The 18676-nt window shown below is 45.0% G+C and overlaps 1 protein-coding gene across 1 annotated transcript; it reads left to right on the forward strand.

The window, feature by feature from the left end:
- The first annotated feature begins 659 nt into the window (after window positions 1–659).
- LOC128834304 (serine-rich single-pass membrane protein 1-like) lies at window positions 660–16704 on the forward strand. Its single transcript, XM_054022912.1, has 3 exons — window positions 660–735; window positions 9373–9866; window positions 16681–16704. The coding sequence occupies exons 1-3, from the start codon at window positions 660–662 to the stop codon at window positions 16702–16704; spliced, it is 594 nt and encodes a 197-aa protein (XP_053878887.1).
- The last annotated feature ends 1972 nt before the right edge of the window (window positions 16705–18676 follow it).

Genomic DNA, 18676 nt, shown 5'->3' on the forward strand with positions numbered 1-18676 from the left:
CTTTTTCTGAATTATTATTGATAATTTTATCTTTTCCATCTAGTAATAGTCAAATACTATCCATCCATCCAATAATGGACAATAATGAAGAATGCTATTATTAGGATTATTTGTTCCTAATATATTGTAAAAAACTTCTTATTTTTCTTAACTCTGCTGACCATAGAAGGCTCTTTTTATTCTTTTGCTTCCCTTATCAATTTTCTACAATTCCTAGTTCTGTTTTATATTCATTTCTATAAACTTCCCATATTATATATATATAAAATTAGATATGCATAGACATATGGACCCTAGCCATTGGGCCTCACTGCCCTGACACTTGGGGTGAGTTACATGGACTCTGACTGCTAGGCCGCACTACCCCGCCTGCGAGTGGAGAGCTATATGGACTCTGGCCATTGGGCCGCACTGCTCCAATGCTGGGAGCAATTTATGTGGACTCTGGCCGTTAGGTCACGCTACCCCAAACAAGGGGTGATTTCATGGAGGGATTGGGCCACCCACAGAGGGGTGGGCACGTGAACTTGGGAGTGGCGAGGTTCTGACACCCCATCCCACCCCTGCCACAAAGAGGCGGTGCAGTGCCAGGCCCGCCACAGAGGTTCATAGGAGATGTGGCTATTGGTAGATGTAGCTGGGCTCACGGTGGACAGGGCATGTCCGAGTTAGATGGGAAGAGGGATCCATCGGCGACAGCTGATACTAGCTCTGAGAAAACCAATCCGTTCCAGGGTGCGGATGGCTTTCTTGCAGATGGGAACCGATAGCTGAGAGTTTCCATGCATGTAAACAGTGCCATGAAGCCCTGTTGGCGGAGGGAACGTCCCTCAGATTAGATGTAAACCCAAGGCACTTGTAGTTATCAAAGAACTTTCGGTGCTTTAACCCATTTGCCCTGGGCAAACTCCATGCTGGGTAATTGCGTTCTGCGTCCCGGAATTTCCGGATTCTTCGTGTCCCACCGCGATTCAGTGCATTGGTGCTGTCTCATTCCATCCCAGCGCTGGCTACATTTCAGTGCGGGGCGAAATGATTCCAATCTAAGTGGCTTATACACTAGTAAAGTTCCTCTCCTGGGAATTCAGTGTAGTAGACAGCCTGTGGAGGATGCTCCAGGACTCCCCCGAATCTCTCACTAGAGAGAAGTACATAGTGGTGAGTAATACCTGTTTGGAGACACATGATGTAACATTGTGAAGTGCTTTGAGATCTACTGATAAAAATCCCTTTATAAGAGCTGGTATTGCTATTTATTGTTTGTTGTTAGCACTTAGATAGTGGCTCTCTCTTAGAATCGCAGAATGAACATCAATCCACGCCACCCCCTCACCCCCAGTGAGGTAGATGTTACTGTATTTTTTATCCTATGGTCCATCCTGTGGGAGGTGGATAATGAAACCTTCTGTAACTTTCACTCTACGCATCTGAAGAAGTGAGGTTTTTACCCATGAAAGCTTATGCCCAAATAAATCTGTTAGTCTGTTAGCCACCAGACTCCTAGTTGTTTTTGTAGATACAGACTAACACGGCTACCCTCTGATAAATGAAACCTTGAGTCCCATTGAAACAACGTGACCCCGTCTAATCCGTTACATTGAGTCAGAAGAACATGACACCCAGAAACGCCAGGCTACAGGGTACCACAACATCAAGAATTGAACCTGGCCTGTGTCTCCTGCAGCCTAAAAAAACCCTGACATGCTTAGCACCACTCAGTGCACAGCAGAAAGAATCTGACACTTCGGTTGCTTCCCCACCCTGAGGCCCTGCCCCTTGGCCAAGCTGGAGCTGGGCTGGGGAGCCCGGGCCCCTCCATCTGCCCAGGGTGGGGGACCCGAGAGCAGCCCCTGGGTCTGCGACTCCCCACAGCTGCTCGGGCTCCCCGGGCCGCTTGTACCTGGGCTAGGCTCCAGCTTCCTGCCTGGCCGGTGGGCAGGGCCTCAGGGGGAAGAGGAGGGGCAGAGGGCCGGGCCCCTGGTGAAAAGTGGACAGGGGCCACACCTATACACTTTCAAAAAGTGGGAGGGCCATGGCCCCTTGGCCCCCATGTTCCGGTGCCTCTGCCTCTCGGGGCTGCAAAATATGGTGAGAAATGTGGGGTGTGGCCTGCGCATGCAGCTTTCTCTCTTTTCCCCTCTCTCTGGGAGGCTTTAAAATTAGGGGGGGGGTTTGGTATGAAAAGCAACATTTTCCTCTTTTTCTGGGGTTGTCACAACTGCAGTCTCCTCCTCCCCCCATCACAGCTTGTACCTGCAGGGCAGGACAGAACCAACCTCTGGGTGCGTTTAACCCTCTCCTCCCCTGTTCTCAGTCCATATGAAGCCACTGCACATGTGACTCTCCAAACTGGGCTTGGTAGACAAGACACCTGCCAGCCCGATGCATTATCAGCCCTGGTGGAGCTGTGGGGAACCTGCAAAAAAAAAATCACCCAGCCCCAAAGCTGATTAATCTTCCCCCTTCTCTCTTCTTCTAAGAGCATTTGGCTTTTCCCCAAATGAATTCTTCTTTTAATAGGTGCTTCATTTTAATTGACAGCTGGAGTGAGTGAAAGCAGAACTGAAATGCAAACAGGGCCATTCAATTTGTTCCGGCCAACAGCTCGGGCGCGTCAGCAAATAGCCAGCCCAGAAAGCCGGTGACCAGGACTATTGACTGGCTTCTGCACGGTCTTAGGATAAAGTGTCTTTAAATGTCACAGAGCCTCATACCTTTAGGGTGCCAGTTCACAGCCCGCCTGTGTTGGTGGCAGGAAGGGGATTGCTAATGTGTTATTGGAGCCTTTCACTCTTTAGGTCACCAGCTGGGTTGCAACTCACCTGGATGGTCACCAGAAGTTTTCACATCTGACGTCTGCTTGGTAGCCCCCCCGTTAAATGAGTTGGGGCGGGGGGGTGGGGGTCTCAGTCTAGTCCCCAGCGGCTGGGTGTGTATGTTACAAAACTGCTGTCATGTCTGGCACCGTTGCTGGCATTCTCTCTGATCTCCTCCAGTGGGCCAAGCAGAGGACTCGGAGCCAGGACTCCTGGGTGCTGTTTCCTAGTTGACCTCTGATTTGCTGCGGGATTTCACTTCTCTCCCCATCCGTTCTCAGGAGAAGTCCCTGTGAAGTGGGCATGTCACTTATTTTGCCTGGAGGGGAGGAGGGGAAGACCGTTTGTAGGGAGCAGTGGAGGTCCCTGGACCAACGACACTGTGGACTGTTGTGCTGCACTGCGCCATGTACCCATTTCACATAGGTCACTGAACAGCTGTCTGGGTTGGGTTCCAGCTGGGGGACTAGAGATAAAAGGCCCTGAGCTCTCCAGCCCCCTGACCATGGGAGATCCGGATTCTCCTAACGTAGCGTTTTGTTGCCTTTTGAAATGTCACCATCTTAGCTGTGCTGATAACGAACGAAACGCCCCATTCCCGGGAAACCGGTGCCGTGTTACCCCGCAGGCCTCTTCCCGCCACGCCGCCCGCCAGCACTCTGGGTCCTCTTTGAGGTGGGGGGCGGCAAAAAACCTAGAGCTGGCTCTGTCCCTACCATTCACAGCAAGCTGTAGCATGAGGTTTCAGTTCTACACTCCTTCCCCCTCCCTTTCCTGTTAATTGCAGCCGAGGGAATGCTGGGAAATGTAGTTCTTTCCCTGCTCCAGGGCTGGCTCTATAGGCAGGGAGCTAACCAAGGAACTACAGCTCCCAGGGCTCCCTGTTGGTTCTCAACCCTCATGCTGGATTCTTGTGCCCCTGCAAATTTGCCACCCCAAGCCCCTGCTTGCTTTGCTGGTGCCTAGAGCCGGCCCTGTCTCCAACCTACACTGAAGGCAATGAGGAGAATTCTGGAGCTGAGGAGACTGGTTCCCAGGCTACCAGGGAGAGCCTGCATATGAAAGACTGTAACCAACCTGCAGTATCCAGCGGGGTGAGAAAAACTGCTTAGTCCAGATATTGCCTAGTTTAATAAGGTTGAGAATTTAGACTGTGTGCTTATCTTTTATTTTCCTTTGGTAATTACTCTGACTTTTGCCTATCACTTATAATCCTTTAAAATCCATCTTCTGTAATCAATAAACTTAGTCTAGTGTTTATCCTTACCAGTGGGTTTGACTGAAGTGCTTGGTAAATCTGCTCAGGTTACAAAGGCTGGTGCATTTCCACTTTCCATTGAGGAAATGGTGAATCAATTAATAAACTTGAATTGCTCAAGAAAGGGTCTGGAGGAGTTGCAAGATAATATATTCTGGTGGTACAAGACGGGGAGCTGGGGGGATTTGGCTGGTGCCTTTCTCTGCATGATTTGTGACTGGCTCTGGGAGCATTCATACAATCTGGCTGGGTATGGGGCTGCATCTGTGGTTGCACTGAGTGGTAATAGCATCTGGAGGGGTTCGCTGCTTGTCACCAGTAAGTTATTGACAGAGACAACCCACATTAGTGAGTTAAAGGGGCACAGTCCCAGGTTGCACCCTGGCAATCCTGTCACAACAACATTTTGAGGTGAGAAGACTAGGTGGGAGTGGAAGACTGGGACATTAAGGGGAGCAACAACAGAGAGAGGAACAGTGTAGGGGGGACCCAGAACTGCAGCTGACCATCAAACACATATTTAGCAGTAGCAGCTGTGCCAGCCACCCAAAGACAGGAGCAGCGGGTGCCCACAACAGGCACATAGTAAGAAGAGACTGTTGCCCTGGGGAAGGGAGGAAAGAAGAAGGGGGTGGAGGATGGAGCTATAGAGCCAGCCCATCGGGGTGGTGATCAAAGGGTTTCAGTTGTTCTGGAAGCCCTTCAATCTTTGATCCGTTTCCCAAACATGGGAACAAAAGCAACAGAAACATAAAAATGAAAACAGAATTATTGTGCGACATTAGGGGCCAAATCCTAGCAGGCACTGATTTTCCTGAGCTCCCATGAACTTGAAATGGAGTTGAAGGCACCCAGCACCTCACAGGAACAGGTCTAAAAACCTAAACACATCAAGTTTGGAGCAAATGCAACTTCACAACATAATACAATAGGTCTTCTTTGTGCTTAGATTACACATCCATCTTACTATGGTTCCAAAAATGATGTCATCAACATGTTCTGACCACTTCTTGTGATAGCTCTTGAGACAAATGCCCCAATCTTTTTTAAAAACAGTGTGTTATTTATAAAAATTAATTGTTAATCATCAGTTACTACTAATAAATTGTGCTATGAGGGGCTGAACTGGATGGCTCAGAGGAGTGGTAATGAATAGAGTCCTTCACCTCCACATCATTGGTTCAAGTCCAACTCAAGTTTGTATTGAAAGATGTTGCCACCCAAAAACTATCTGGTGGCCCCTGAGAAATAAATGTGGGGTCTTAGTCCAGTTTCCAGTCGACAAATGTTCTCACCACAAAACTCATTATCACTTATTGTCCCTCACCCTTATTGTCTGTCTCAGCACAAAGGCCAAAGACATTGAACACTCCTCCCATCACTAGAAGGTTTCCTCCTGGTCAGTGTTGAGGCTCAACAGCAGGGCAACATGGAGAAGTTTGCACTGCTGCTGCCATTGCTATATGTGTTCTATATGAATAATCGACTTTATTCTCCAGGACAGTCAGGATGACATCTTTCACTAGCCCACTTAAGAAACAATGTTGTACATTGTTGCAGTATCCACTGAGTAGAAATTATTAAAAATCCTTCTAAATAGCAAACTCTATACCATTTATTCATGTTTTTCTGAAACACAGATTGACCAGAAATGCCGAGATGAAGGACTACCTTCTGGCAAAGGGACTAGCAAATCACAAGGTAAATTTGAGTTCTATTAGGCTATCAAAAGGGTTTTAAAAAGAGGAAATAGTGGACTGAGGATTAAAAAGTAAATGTGATCTCTAAAGAGAAGCATTTTTAGTTATAAGGGGGTAAAAATTCTTCTGTATGAAGCATCAGTGAGGCCCCACGTAGAATAATGGGAAAAATTCTCTCATGTATATATGTGTAAATCCAGATTATCTCCACTGAACTGTATGAACTTCACATGAACTCCAGCATGAACAGAGCTGAATTTGATCCAGTGTGTACAGATTTGGGTATCTCACCGTTAAAAAGATAGTGATAAAATAGAAAGAATACAAATAAATGCAAAAATGATGATCAACAGATTGAAAGGTCTGATGTAAAAGGAATCATGGTTAAAGGACTTCAGTAATTGTAACTCAGGGATAGTGTGAATGTGGCCGTCTAACTCCTGGGAAAAAGGGAGGCAGACACTGCTTGTGCAGGATTCATTGTTTTATTACAGACAGGCTGTTGTTCAGCTTACAGGATACACTGCCCTCCATGCTACACAATGATTCCCTGATGCAGGAATTGCCAAGTTTACCTGTAGCCAGCTACCATAGGCTGCACCACCTGAGTACACACAGGCAGGCTGCCTGCAAGTAAGAAATGAGGAATGAGACAAATCTAATCCAATTTGGTTTACAAGATGCATCTAAGCCTTTACTTTTACCTATCCATGATCCTCTTCAAGATCCTCCCCGGATCTCTGCTTTGCCACTGCCAGTGTTATGCAATGATTAGGTATCCTGCCTTCTCCTCAGTTCATGCACAGCATCGTCACTACTACAAAATGAGAGTGGTTGCTGGCCTGCCAACCATGGGAGACTGGTTAATGTCTGGCAGCACAGATTAGCAGGCTCTGAATCCATGCGGTATAGAACATGGGCAATGAAGGGAGCTGTAATATTGCTCTAAGGAGACACAGGTTCTCTTGCCCTGTTTTTAAAGGAATCAAGTGAGAAAAGAAGGTAGGATGATTCTATTAAATACTGAAAGGATATGACCTAAGGGTCAAATTACCCCCTACCCCGGTTATTCTCCTTTTCGAAATGGGAAATTCACTAGTGGTGAGTTCCAGGCTCTAGTGGCAGAGCGTGCTGCTTACCTATCCTTTGGAGGGAGAGAAGGAGAGTTTGCTCCTCCTGGAACAGACTGGATTCAGCCCCCAAAACCCATTATCCATTGGAGGCCAAGGCTGCCCATGTTTTGGCCATGTGTTTGCACAATGCTTCCTTGCCATGTGTCCTTGACTGCTGCTGTCCTACAAGCTTCTGTTTGGGTGTGTGGAGGTGACGGTATAGCATGGTGGGGCAGCTAGTGTACATGAATACAGACAGGATCTCTGCCTTAGGCTCCCCTTTGTCTGAGAAAGTGAAGGGGAACCTCATAAAGGGGAGACCTGTTGACTAAGGACATATTACAAGAAGCAGTGGCCTTAAACGAAAGCAGGGCAGGTTAGGATTAGACCTAAGGGAGGTTCCTCAAGGGATGCATGGCCTCCAAGGTTGGTGTTTTTTAGCTATATGGATGTGGTCTTTATCCACTGATGTAAGCTTTACCCACTGCTGCCTGTGAGGATATATTTTTATATCAGGTTTGCCTACTCTCTATCAGCCTTCCTAGCCCTTCAAAGGAAGGAGAACCTGAAGGCACTACCACCATGGAGTAAGGGTCACTATGGGGCAAGATTAGAAAGGAAAAGGCACAAAATGAGCTCAACCTAGCTACGGGAATAAAGGGAAACAAGAAGACTTTTTATCAATACATTAGAAGCAAGAGGAAGACCAAAGACAGGGTAGGCCTACTGCTCAGTGAAGAGGGAAAAACAGTAACAGGAAACTTGGAAATGGCAGAGATGTTTAATGACTTCTTTGTTTCGGTCTTCAGCTAGAAGTCTGAAGGAATGTCTAACATAGTGAATGCTAATGGGAAGGGGGTAAGTTTAGCAGAAAAAAAAAAAAAAAAAAACAAGTTAAAAATCACTTAGAAAAGTTAGATGCCTGCAAGTCACCAGGGCCTGATGAAATGCATCCTAGAATACTCAAGGAGCTAATAGAGGAGGTATCTGAGCCTCTAGCTATTATCTTTGGAAAATCGTGGGAGATGGGAGAGATTCCAGAAGACTGGAAAAGGGCAAATATAGTGCCCTCTATAAATAGGGTAATAAAAACAACCCAGAAAACTTCAGACCAGTTAGTTTAACTTCTGTGCCAAGGAAGATAATGGAGCAAGTAATTAAGGAAATCATCTGCAAACACTTGGAAGGTGGTACGGTGATAGGGAATAGCCAGCATGGATTTGTAAAGAACAAATCGTGTCAAACCAATCTGATAGCTTTCTTTGCTAGGATAACAAGTCTTGTGGATAAGGGAGAAGCTGTGGATGTGGTATACCTAGACTTTAGTAAGGCATTTGATACAGTCTCGCATGATATTCTTATCGATAAACTAGGCAAATACAATTTAGATGGGGCTACTATAAGGTGGGTGCATAACTGGCTGGATAACCGTACTCAGAGAGTTGTTATTAATGGTTCCCAATCCTGCTGGAAAGGCATAACAAGTGGGGTTCCGCAGGGGTCTGTTTTGGGACCGGGCTCTGATCAATATCTTCATTAACGACTTAGATATTGGCATAGAAAGTATGCTTATTAAGTTTGCGGATGATACCAAACTGGGAGGGATTGCAACTGGTTTGGAGGACAGGGTCATAATTCAAAATGATCTGGACAAATTGGAGAAATGGTCTGAGTTAAACAGGATGAAGTTTAACAAAGACAAATGCAAAGTGCTCCACTTAGGAAGAAAAAATCAGTTTCACACGTACAGAATGGGAAGAGACTGTCTAGGAAGGAGTATGGCAGAAAGGGATCTAGGGGTTATAGTGGACCACAAGCTAAATATGAATCAACAGTGTGATGCTGTTGCAAAAAAAGCAAACATGATTCTGGGATGTATTAACAGGTGTGTTGCGAGCAAGACACGAGAAGTCATTCTTCCGCTCTACTCTGCTCTGGTTAGGCCTCAGCCGGAGTATTGTGTCCAGTTCTGGGCGCCGCATTTCAAGAAACATGTGGAGAAATTGGAGAGGGTCCAGAGAAGAGCAACAAGAATGAGTAAAGGTGTTGAGAACATGACCTATGAAGGAAGGCTGAAAGAATTGGGTTTGTTTAGTTTGGAAAAGAGAAGACTGAGAGGGGACATGATAGCAGTTTTCAGGTATCTAAAAGGGTGTCATGAGGAGGAGGGAGAGAACTTGTTCACCTTAGCCTCTAAGGATAGAACAAGAAGCAATGGGCTTAAACTGCAGCAAGGGAGGTCTAGGTTGGACATTAGGAAAAAGTTCCTAACTGTCAGGGTGGTTAAACACTGGAACAAATTGCCTAGGGAGGTTGTGGAATCTCCGTCTCTGGAGATATTTAAGAGGAGGTTAGATAAATGTCTATCAGGGATGGTCTAGACAGTATTTGGTCCTGCCATGCGGGCAGGGGACTGGACTCGATGACCTCTCGAGGTCCCTTCCAGTCCTAGAATCTAGGAATCTATGGATTACAGTGTGGCTAAGCTATTTTTCTTCTGTTCGTTCCCAGGGACTCTGTCTGCATGCGTCACAGCCGCTTCAACATCGGGAATTTCACCAGCAAGTTCTTCAATGGGAAAAACAAAGAGCACACCTGCCAGTCCGCTGATCCTGCCCTCTATTCGGTGATGGCCGCAGCCTGGGCCTACTTAGAAAGCAAGCAAGCAAGGTTCGACTCAAAGCTCAGCCAGCAGACTGTCTGTGATAGCGACTCCTCAGACATAAATAGCGAGAACTTGGATTCAGGGGCATCCTCGGGGAAGGAAAGTGAAACAGAATATATCCCCACCACAGCTAGCCTCAGGCACAGAAAGATAGAACTACTGAAGCTAAGGAATACGGGGAGCCACTGGATCAGCGAACTACCCTGCCTTCACTGCAAAGCCAAGAGGACAAGAAAATGGCTGTCCCAGCATTTCTTTAATCCCATGCCACCTCCTCATGGGAAGAGCAGTTCATTAGAAGAGAATTCCTCTGAGGTATCACCACGTGACTTGCCAATAAAACTTGGCTACAGACAATAAATATACCCAGCACAGTGTGCTGGCTAATGTATGTATAAGAGTGTGCTTATTTAAAAATATAAATATCATTGCCTTGGCATGGCCTAGTGAAGACATCTCTTTCCACAGCAGATGTAACACAGGAGTTCCTCCATCTTAAGTACAGTGGGACAAATTCATTGAGGAACGAAGCTGAACTTCTGCTGAGTACCAGGGTGCAACAGGGCAAAATGGCAACAACCGTGGTTACAGGAACAGAGCCACTGCAATACAGAAGTGAGCCATACTTGTGAAAGGGGGTAGGGCCAGGCTGGGCAGAGCATACGGCAGTGGAGCTCCTATGCATTTCCAACAGGCATTAAGGCTGCCTCCAGCGCCACTGGGGGAAACACCATCTCCTTCTTGAGGGCTGAATCTCCTCTAGGGCACATAGAGCTTTGCGGGCAAAGCTTTGAACTTGACACCTTCCTGGGCCAGCTTTGCTGAATTTGGCCCAGCCAGCTGCCAATTATCACAACATCAGAGTGTAAAGTACCCTTAGAGGAGAAATTACATCCTTATCTGCCCAACTACCTTGAGAGTTTTGACATATGTGGGAATTCAATCATATGGGATTCAGATACCACTTTAGTTGAAGAGGGGGGCCATGTCAGGCCCCATATATAAATATGGCCTTGCTTGCTAGATCATCGGTCTTCTGTTTCTGGATAACCCTTCAAACACGAGGCTGATTTTGTTTTTCAGCGCCCTTGCTGGGGCTGCCTAGTGCCTAGAAACATTTGTTGGGTGAGTTACATTTTAATAGAAGATCTCTGATTCAAAGGCCATGTTATTCTAAAACCTTTTTATCTTGGAGTACCTTAGTTGAAAAGGTTTGGGGCACATACTTTGCTTTTCATTAGCTAATTAGTTTTCACAAAATATCACCTTGGCTTTTTCTGTGCATCTCAGATCTTTCATTGAGAGGGATCATGAAGCTGTTTTGACATCCAGTGATCCAGAGGAAGGACTAAAATCCACTTAATTATACAGTGCATCTAGAGCTGTAGAGGGCAGGGCCGGCTCTGGCTTTTTGGCCGCCCCAAGCAAAAAAATAAATAAATAAAAATAAAACGGGGCAGCCAGAACGGCAAAGCAAAAAAACCACAAAAAACCTGCGGCGCGGCCAGAGCACAGGTGCAGGGGGACCAGCTACCGGGGGGAGGGGGAGGGAGCGGGCAAGAGAGAGAGAGAAGGGGGGCGACCAGGGCTACAGCAGGGCGCGGCCACGCGGCCCCTCCCGCCTTGCCGCACCCCTGCCGGCAGGGCTCCTCTCCAGTCGGCGGGGAGGGAAGGACAAGGACTGCCCTGCCGAGCTTGCTGCAGGGCGCTCCTGTCCTCCGTGCGCCGCCTCCTACAGGGTGGCCGGAGCGGAACAAACAAACAAAAAAAGCGGCCGTGCCACTCTAGGATAATATATTCTGGTGGCACGAGGCTGGGAGCTGTGGGGATTTGGCTGGTGCCTTCCTCTGCATGATTTGTGAGTGGCTCTGGGTTATGATTTGTGAGGGCCCCTGGCCCTGCAGCATCGTTACCAGTTCTACGCTGTTGGCAACTACTCAGGTTGCCCCTGGGAAAGCGTTGCCAATTGCACGCAGAGTGCCACTGGAGAGTCTCTCAAGTTTTGTTATGGAACTAAGCCCACCCCAGACTCCATCCCATTCTTCTGTAAGCCATTGTGGTCTCGAACGGGACGTACACCATCAAACACACCCAGTGACAGCCTCCAGGGTGGCGGAAGGTGCAGGGTAGCCCTGGTTTCCTCCGCTGTTTGGGGAACAACCATGCCCCTACCTGTCATCATTGTCATTGGAACTCAGACACCTCCGTTACCTGGAGAGGAACTGCAGCTGTCTCTGATCACGCCAGCAGGCAAGAATATCACACAATTCGTTGTGAACTGGGAACTGCTGAACTGGACTTTAGCTGGACATGACTTGATTCAGCAAGGTCCCCCAGACTCGGTAATTCCATTAAAGGGCACACATGGTGACGAGCTCATGCCAGCAATTTGGTTTAAATTCACATTGCACCTGCATGTGTTCCCCTGATAGGAACTAGCCATAAGGGTTGGGATGAATGGGTAACCTCAGAATAAGTCTCAACATTCCTTAGATTTATCCAGGAAGAGGGGTCTGTTATTGTCTATATTGGTAAAGCATGTGTGTGTGTAAGGACAAGATGTAATATTGTATTAATTAATGGACATTGGGTCCACCTATGGTGCCTTACGTTAATCGCGGTTTCTATAATGTAACCACCATTGTTAGTTGTGATATTAAGTTTTCTGTGCCTATATGGACTGTACAACATTTAAATGCCGATCCTGAGCTCAACAAGGAGGTTTCCCCCATTTCACTGGGAATGGGTCTCATTGCCATTAAGGTAAAACACAGGCCATCACTCTTGGTGGGAGACTTTGCTTGGGTGGAGCCCCAGAGCAACAGGTTTTTTAAATTTCATGCTTCACCCCATTGTGGTGATCATCGGTTTCCAAATTATACTAGCAATTGGTCTGGCTCTGCTGGTTTGTTGGATACAAGAACTGATGCGGCGGCTGCAATGGATGGAGGATCAGACCCGGTACCACGGAGGAAGGATGTGATGGGGATACTCGCTCAGCGCAAGCACCCCATCAACGGGGGGACTTGATACCAGACACCTCTGTTCTTGGGGAACCAGGGTGCAGTATCCAGCCTGACTCATGAAAGACACCCTCGCCCCCATCCTCTGCATAAACCAAAACATATCAGAGGACAAAACTTGCAGAGAGCAGTGAAGGGTGTTGGGAGACACACCTAGATCCCTCCTGACAAGGGTGACAAGATGAAGACATCTCCATTAGCATACAGAATGGAGAGCAGAGACAACTCCCCTAGCCTCATCTGTATGGAAGATGGGACAGGAAGACATCTCAGTTTACGTACAGAATGGAGAACAGAGAACCACACTGAATTCTGGGACCAGAAAAAGCAGGGAAGCACTGCATCCTGGGAATCTCTGCTCCAGATGCCAATGAACCTATGTCTGCACACACCCAGCTCAGCAATTATCAGACCAATTCTAGTAATGAATCCTTAATTGATATCCAAATACTGAAGCAGCCTAGTTGCATTGTGAGCTCCCTGGAAGAAAACACCACCCATAGCCAAGAGGGATCAGCTCCTATTGTCTAGTCTAAAGAAAACTCTTGAGTCATCAGCTTACCTATAAACAAATCTAGTGTTCTCCCTTCAACCATTGTCATTTCTCTACAAAAATCCCTACTCACCCTCTAGTCAGGGTTCTGATGCTTAGATCCAAACTATGCATCAGTTCCACTGGAACTCCATCTTCTCCTGACTGATCGTGCTGGGGGCTCTGCCTGTCTCCAGCATTCAGGACCCTCAGCTACCACCATCATCTGGGAACCCCGACCAGTTCAAGCCTCATGGAGTGGGTGAGATCCCCCCCTCTTTCTCTCTCTCTGTTTTCCTTTCTACCTTAGGGTATTAACCTTTAATCATGTATGATTATGTTGGTTTAGCCCTCCTTGTGTAGTTATCACTATTATTCAATAAATAACTTTTATGGTTAAGTTGGTTGCTTCTCTCTCTCTTGCTGAACTTTACTAAAAACTTTTGTGTTTTTAGCTTCCCCCATTCACTCTACAGCAACGCTTCTTTTACCTATGCTAAAGATCCCTGCAGCACACAAAATACTGTGGGGTTTGCTCATCAAGTAGTTTATTGCCAGTACAATTGTGTTGTGAGATTGGGGATAGGGACGTGCTGAATCTGGGACACATAAGGGTAACAGCTTGAAAGTGCTGCTTGACCCAGTCCATGGAGCCCAGGGGCATATAAGGGGGGACAGCTTGAAAGTGCTGCTTCATCCATCCCAGTGAGTCCAGAGACATATAAGGGGTCAGCTTGACAGTGCTGATTGACCCGGTCTGCTCAGACTTGCTCTGTTAATGTATGTGTGGGTGGATGGGTGTTTATCTGTTTTCTGAGGCTGCAGTAACCCAGCCCTAGGGAACCTAGGTCCTGCAGGATACCTTCATTGGGAGGGGACTTGCAGAAGGGAGAAGTAGAGCTCCATATGAAAACACAAGTGACACAAGCAGTACATTGATAGGATTACAGAATCCCCTTCCCCAGAAGAGTAACCCGAATAAATGAGCATACCCCAAAGTAATGGGAACATCTGGTAACACTATATTCTCCATATGTCTACAGTGCAGTGCTGAATTTGTGACATCACGATTGCTTCTACAGCAACAGACTCTCAATTTCATGATGACTTCACTGCAGAATTAAGCAGAAAGAGGAGCGAGGCTGAAAACCAGAAAGAGTTTATGATAGTTAAAAGGGGTGATGCTGCAGTTCTTGGGCACCCAAAACTCCCAATGACTTTCAAGGATGGAGCCTAGATCATTTAAAACGGTAGAAACTGGGGATTTAGCAAGTTTCAGGCAAAGGACTGTAAAAGGATTGCTTGCTTGTGTAGAAAATGTTCTCGCTTTCACATTTGCTCTGGTATGAAAGTTCCTCTGAGTCAAGACATTTTATTAAAACTAAACAAAGATCTACATGGGCAAATTTTGTCTTGCATTGCTTTAAAATATTTTGTGTATTGTGACACTTCAGATGTAATTGGTAGTATGATTAAGTTGCTCATCTAGCCCACTGTTCAGATAGGAAGATGAAATGCTTCATTAAAAGTTATTGTATACAGTAGTTAAATCTGGCACAAATTAGACCAGCACTTATGTAACTGACTGCTGTTGTATTTTGGGGAGTGGAGGGGGGGAGAATGAAGTATATGTAGACAAAGGACAGACTTTGCCAGGAATGAATGACATATGAGATTCAGGACATTCCTGTGTGTAAAACTGGGAGTATTCCTTGCTGTCATAGATTTGTAAAACATCTTCTCATGATCACACTGTTAAATTCAGCTCCATGTTATGTTCATTTCCTATCTTTCCTGCTATTAATCAGATGATTGGTTTCAGTTAAAAGTTAATCAGGCTTCATACTGGAAATATGCATTGAAAGAATGTGCTGCAAAAGAGGGAATACTCTGATTCCAAATGTTTTCAAGACATAGATATTTAACAGTTTTAGCAGTGTTCAGAAGGTTCAAGGTCCTTAAGCAAACAAAACAAACTCACAAAGCCCTCTATTTTTGTTTCTTGGCACTTAACTTTCTGAGAACTCTGGCTTTTTTTAGTATTGTTGGGTGTTAACGGGTGTCAAAGGCTCCAGACAGACAAATCCTTCTTAGAATTTGGTGATCTGAAATGTGCTCCTGCTGTTAAAAGAATTGTCAAAATTCTGGCCCCTTTAGCTTGTATTCACTGAATGCCTCAATTGCCAGACTGACAAGGGCACTCAGCACACAAATACTGAAAATCTCATTTCTGATTTTTGTTAGTTTCCAAGACGTGTAGCCCAGATAATTGACTCCAGCTCTTACATGATGGTTTAGCCAGTTGGAGGCATTACATTATTCAAGGCTCTCCCTGCAACATGGAGCCAGTCTATAGGAAACCAAATAAGTATCATTTTTTTACTCTATTTGCGCAATTTGGCAATGACTAGGGGTCTTTTAATATTGTCCCAAAGGATGTAAATTTTAGAACACAGTAGTAGCAACTTTGCAAGCTATGCTCTTTAGAAAAAGGTAAATGTTTGCTTCACTCCCTGTAGACTAGCTCAACATGTCAGAGGTGTTTAATAGTTTGATGCGTCCTGTGGCATTACATTGTAATAGGACCACATAAAAATAGAGGATAGAGCTTAACAATAAAAATATAACTGAGTTTTCAGTGTTGAGTACCCCTGTTTAGCCTGGCGATTGGCAGCATTCAGAACATGTGGTTGCAGAATTTTGATAATTCCCTTTGCAGGGTGATTAATATTTTGTTTTCGCGTTTTTTAATTAAAACGATGAAAAGCACGTACAAGTGGGAGGGGAGTTTTAAACACAGAAGCTAATATTCTGTGTTTACTTCCAGTTTGTGGGGATGTTAACATTGTCTGGTAATAAGTTTTAAAGGACAGTCTAATAAAGCCATTCAGAAGCTCCATCCTTTAAAGTGTAACAGTTCTATTTTAGGGAGTGGTAGTCTCCAGTGAATTCTATTTCCTTCCTTCCTTGCTTTTCCTGCCAAACCAATGGTGTAACTTTTAGTGTGTAACATCATTCCTACAGGTCAACATCGCGCAATCAATGTATTTTTTATAGAACTCTTTTTATGTGATGTATGACAAGCCACTAAAGAGAGAGAGAGAAATTAGTACATTTCTATTGTCGGAATCTAAGATTCTCAGCAGGCAGAAAGGGTAAGCTAATGTGCAAAGATGGAGGAAAGTAAAAGAAAAGGAAACTGAAATTTAAGAGCAGTCATGGTAAAACTAAAAGGTAATTCTCATTGCACGTGGGTTTTGTTATCCCAAATCTCTATGTAGAATAATAAGGAGGTGACACATACAACAGGTTCGATTCCTACCAGCATCTATCAACTGGGAGAATTAGAAATCTGTGTGCCTCCCACCCCGGTTGCATTGAACTGAAGGATAGAAAGAATCCAATCTTAAACAGAAAGATACAACTGGGAGAAGATTCACTATGGGGAACACTACAAATACGACTACCCACAAATAGATTCCAATAAGGGAACATAAGGCCCAGGCCCTTAAACTCTCCCTTGGCTAAACTAATAAATGCCCCCAAATAATAACTGTCTCTCTTCTAACTGCAGATGGAGGACACCGGCAACGGATGATCCCTCTGGGGATCTCTGGAACGTCGGAGGATCTACTGCCGAAGCAGGAGATCAACAGATCTGCGCTGACAGCGAGCCTTAGACGCTCTCTGTGGAGCGCCTTTCTGAGGCCACTCTGACAGGCCCTGCCCCCAACCGGTTCCAGCCAGTTCTCAGTCCCTCAAGTTCTGCCTGGAAACAGAGTTTTGGCGGGAAAATGCCATGAAGAAGGGCACCAAGATGGAGTTCAAACCCTCCCTAACATATGCGCCATCTTGAATTTCTAATCTCCATTTTGAATTGCAGCAACATTCCTAACAGAATATAATCATGTACCAAAAACACCTTACAAGCAAGTTTAAAAGCATACCTCTGTTATTTTCATTGCTATCTTTTGAGTAGGTGGAGTTTTATGTATCATTTTGGAGTGTTTTAAATAATTTTCTTTTAATAAAGACTGACTTGTTTGTATAGGAAGGAGCAAAGATTTCAATGTTTTGATTCCTTTATTCAAGCACAGTAGAGGATTTTATAATTTCTTGAGATTAAAGGATTCTTTTCTTATTATTATGTAAATATATCCCGAAAAAGAAATGCTCTATATGAAGATTTCTAGTTTCACTCCATTCACCTATCTGCACTGATAGGACAGTCCACTGAAGACATTCAGAAGCTCCATCCTTTAAAGTGTAACAGTTCTATTTTAGGGAGTGGTAGTCTCCAGTGAATTCTATTTCCTTCCTTCCTTGCTTTTCCTGCCAAACCAATGGTGTAACTTTTAGTGTGTAACATCATTCCTACAGGTCAACATCGCGCAATCAATGTATTTTTTATAGAACTCTTTTTATGTGATGTATGACAAGCCACTAAAGAGAGAGAGAGAAATTAGTACATTTCTATTGTCGGAATCTAAGATTCTCAGCAGGCAGAAAGGGTAAGCTAATGTGCAAAGATGGAGGAAAGTAAAAGAAAAGGAAACTGAAATTTAAGAGCAGTCATGGTAAAACTAAAAGGTAATTCTCATTGCACATGAGTTTTGTTACCCCAAATCTCTGTGTAGAATAATAAGGAGGTGACACATACAACGGGTTCGACTCCTACTAGCATCTATCAATTGGGAGAATTAGAAATCTGTGTGCCTCCCACCCCTGTTGCATTGACCTAAAGGATAGAAAGAATCTAACCTTAAACAGAAAGAAGATTTATTAAGGGATAGATACAACTGGGGGAAGATTCACTATGGGGAACACTACAAATACGACTACCCACAAATAGATTCCAGTAAGGGAGCATAAAGCCCAGGCCCTTAAACTCTCCCTTGGCTAAACTAATACATGCCCCAAAATAATAACTGTCTCTCTTCTAACTGCAGATGGAAGACACCGGCAACGGATGGTCCGTTTTAGGATTTCTGGAACATCGGAGGATCTACTGCCGGGGGCATAGACCTGTTGCTACATGGATTCAGCAGTCACTCATCTCTGTGGAGCTGGACTGCAGAAGTGACAAGAGCTACTGCAGACTCGGGATTATCAACTGTATAAAATCGATTTCAAAATCGACTTCTATAAAATTGACCTAATTTCATTGTGTAGACATACCCTCAGATAACTCCCTTAATTTCAATCAGAGAGCAAAGATGACTTTGTGGTTAAGACACTGGATTGGGGCTCAGGAGAGCTGGCTCAATGTGACCTTTTGCAAGTCCTATAGACCTTGCCTATGCCAGAAAAGTGGTATTAGTCTGACTAAATCAATTTAGCTTGTTTTGGTAGAATTAAGCAAGGGTTAAAAGTAGACTTCTAAGACATATGCTTAAATTGACTTGATAATGCTCAACATTTTATTAAAAAACTAGAATGATATAAAATTAATATGGCACACGTTAAATGGATTAAAAACTGGCTGATAGGTCTCAAAATGTAACTGTAAACAGGGAATCAAAATAAGCAGGATTGTTTTTAGTGGGGTCAGTTCTTGGCCTTATGCTAGT

Source organism: Malaclemys terrapin, chromosome 3 (assembly GCF_027887155.1).
Source record: "Malaclemys terrapin pileata isolate rMalTer1 chromosome 3, rMalTer1.hap1, whole genome shotgun sequence".
Classification (NCBI taxonomy): Eukaryota; Metazoa; Chordata; order Testudines; family Emydidae; genus Malaclemys; species Malaclemys terrapin.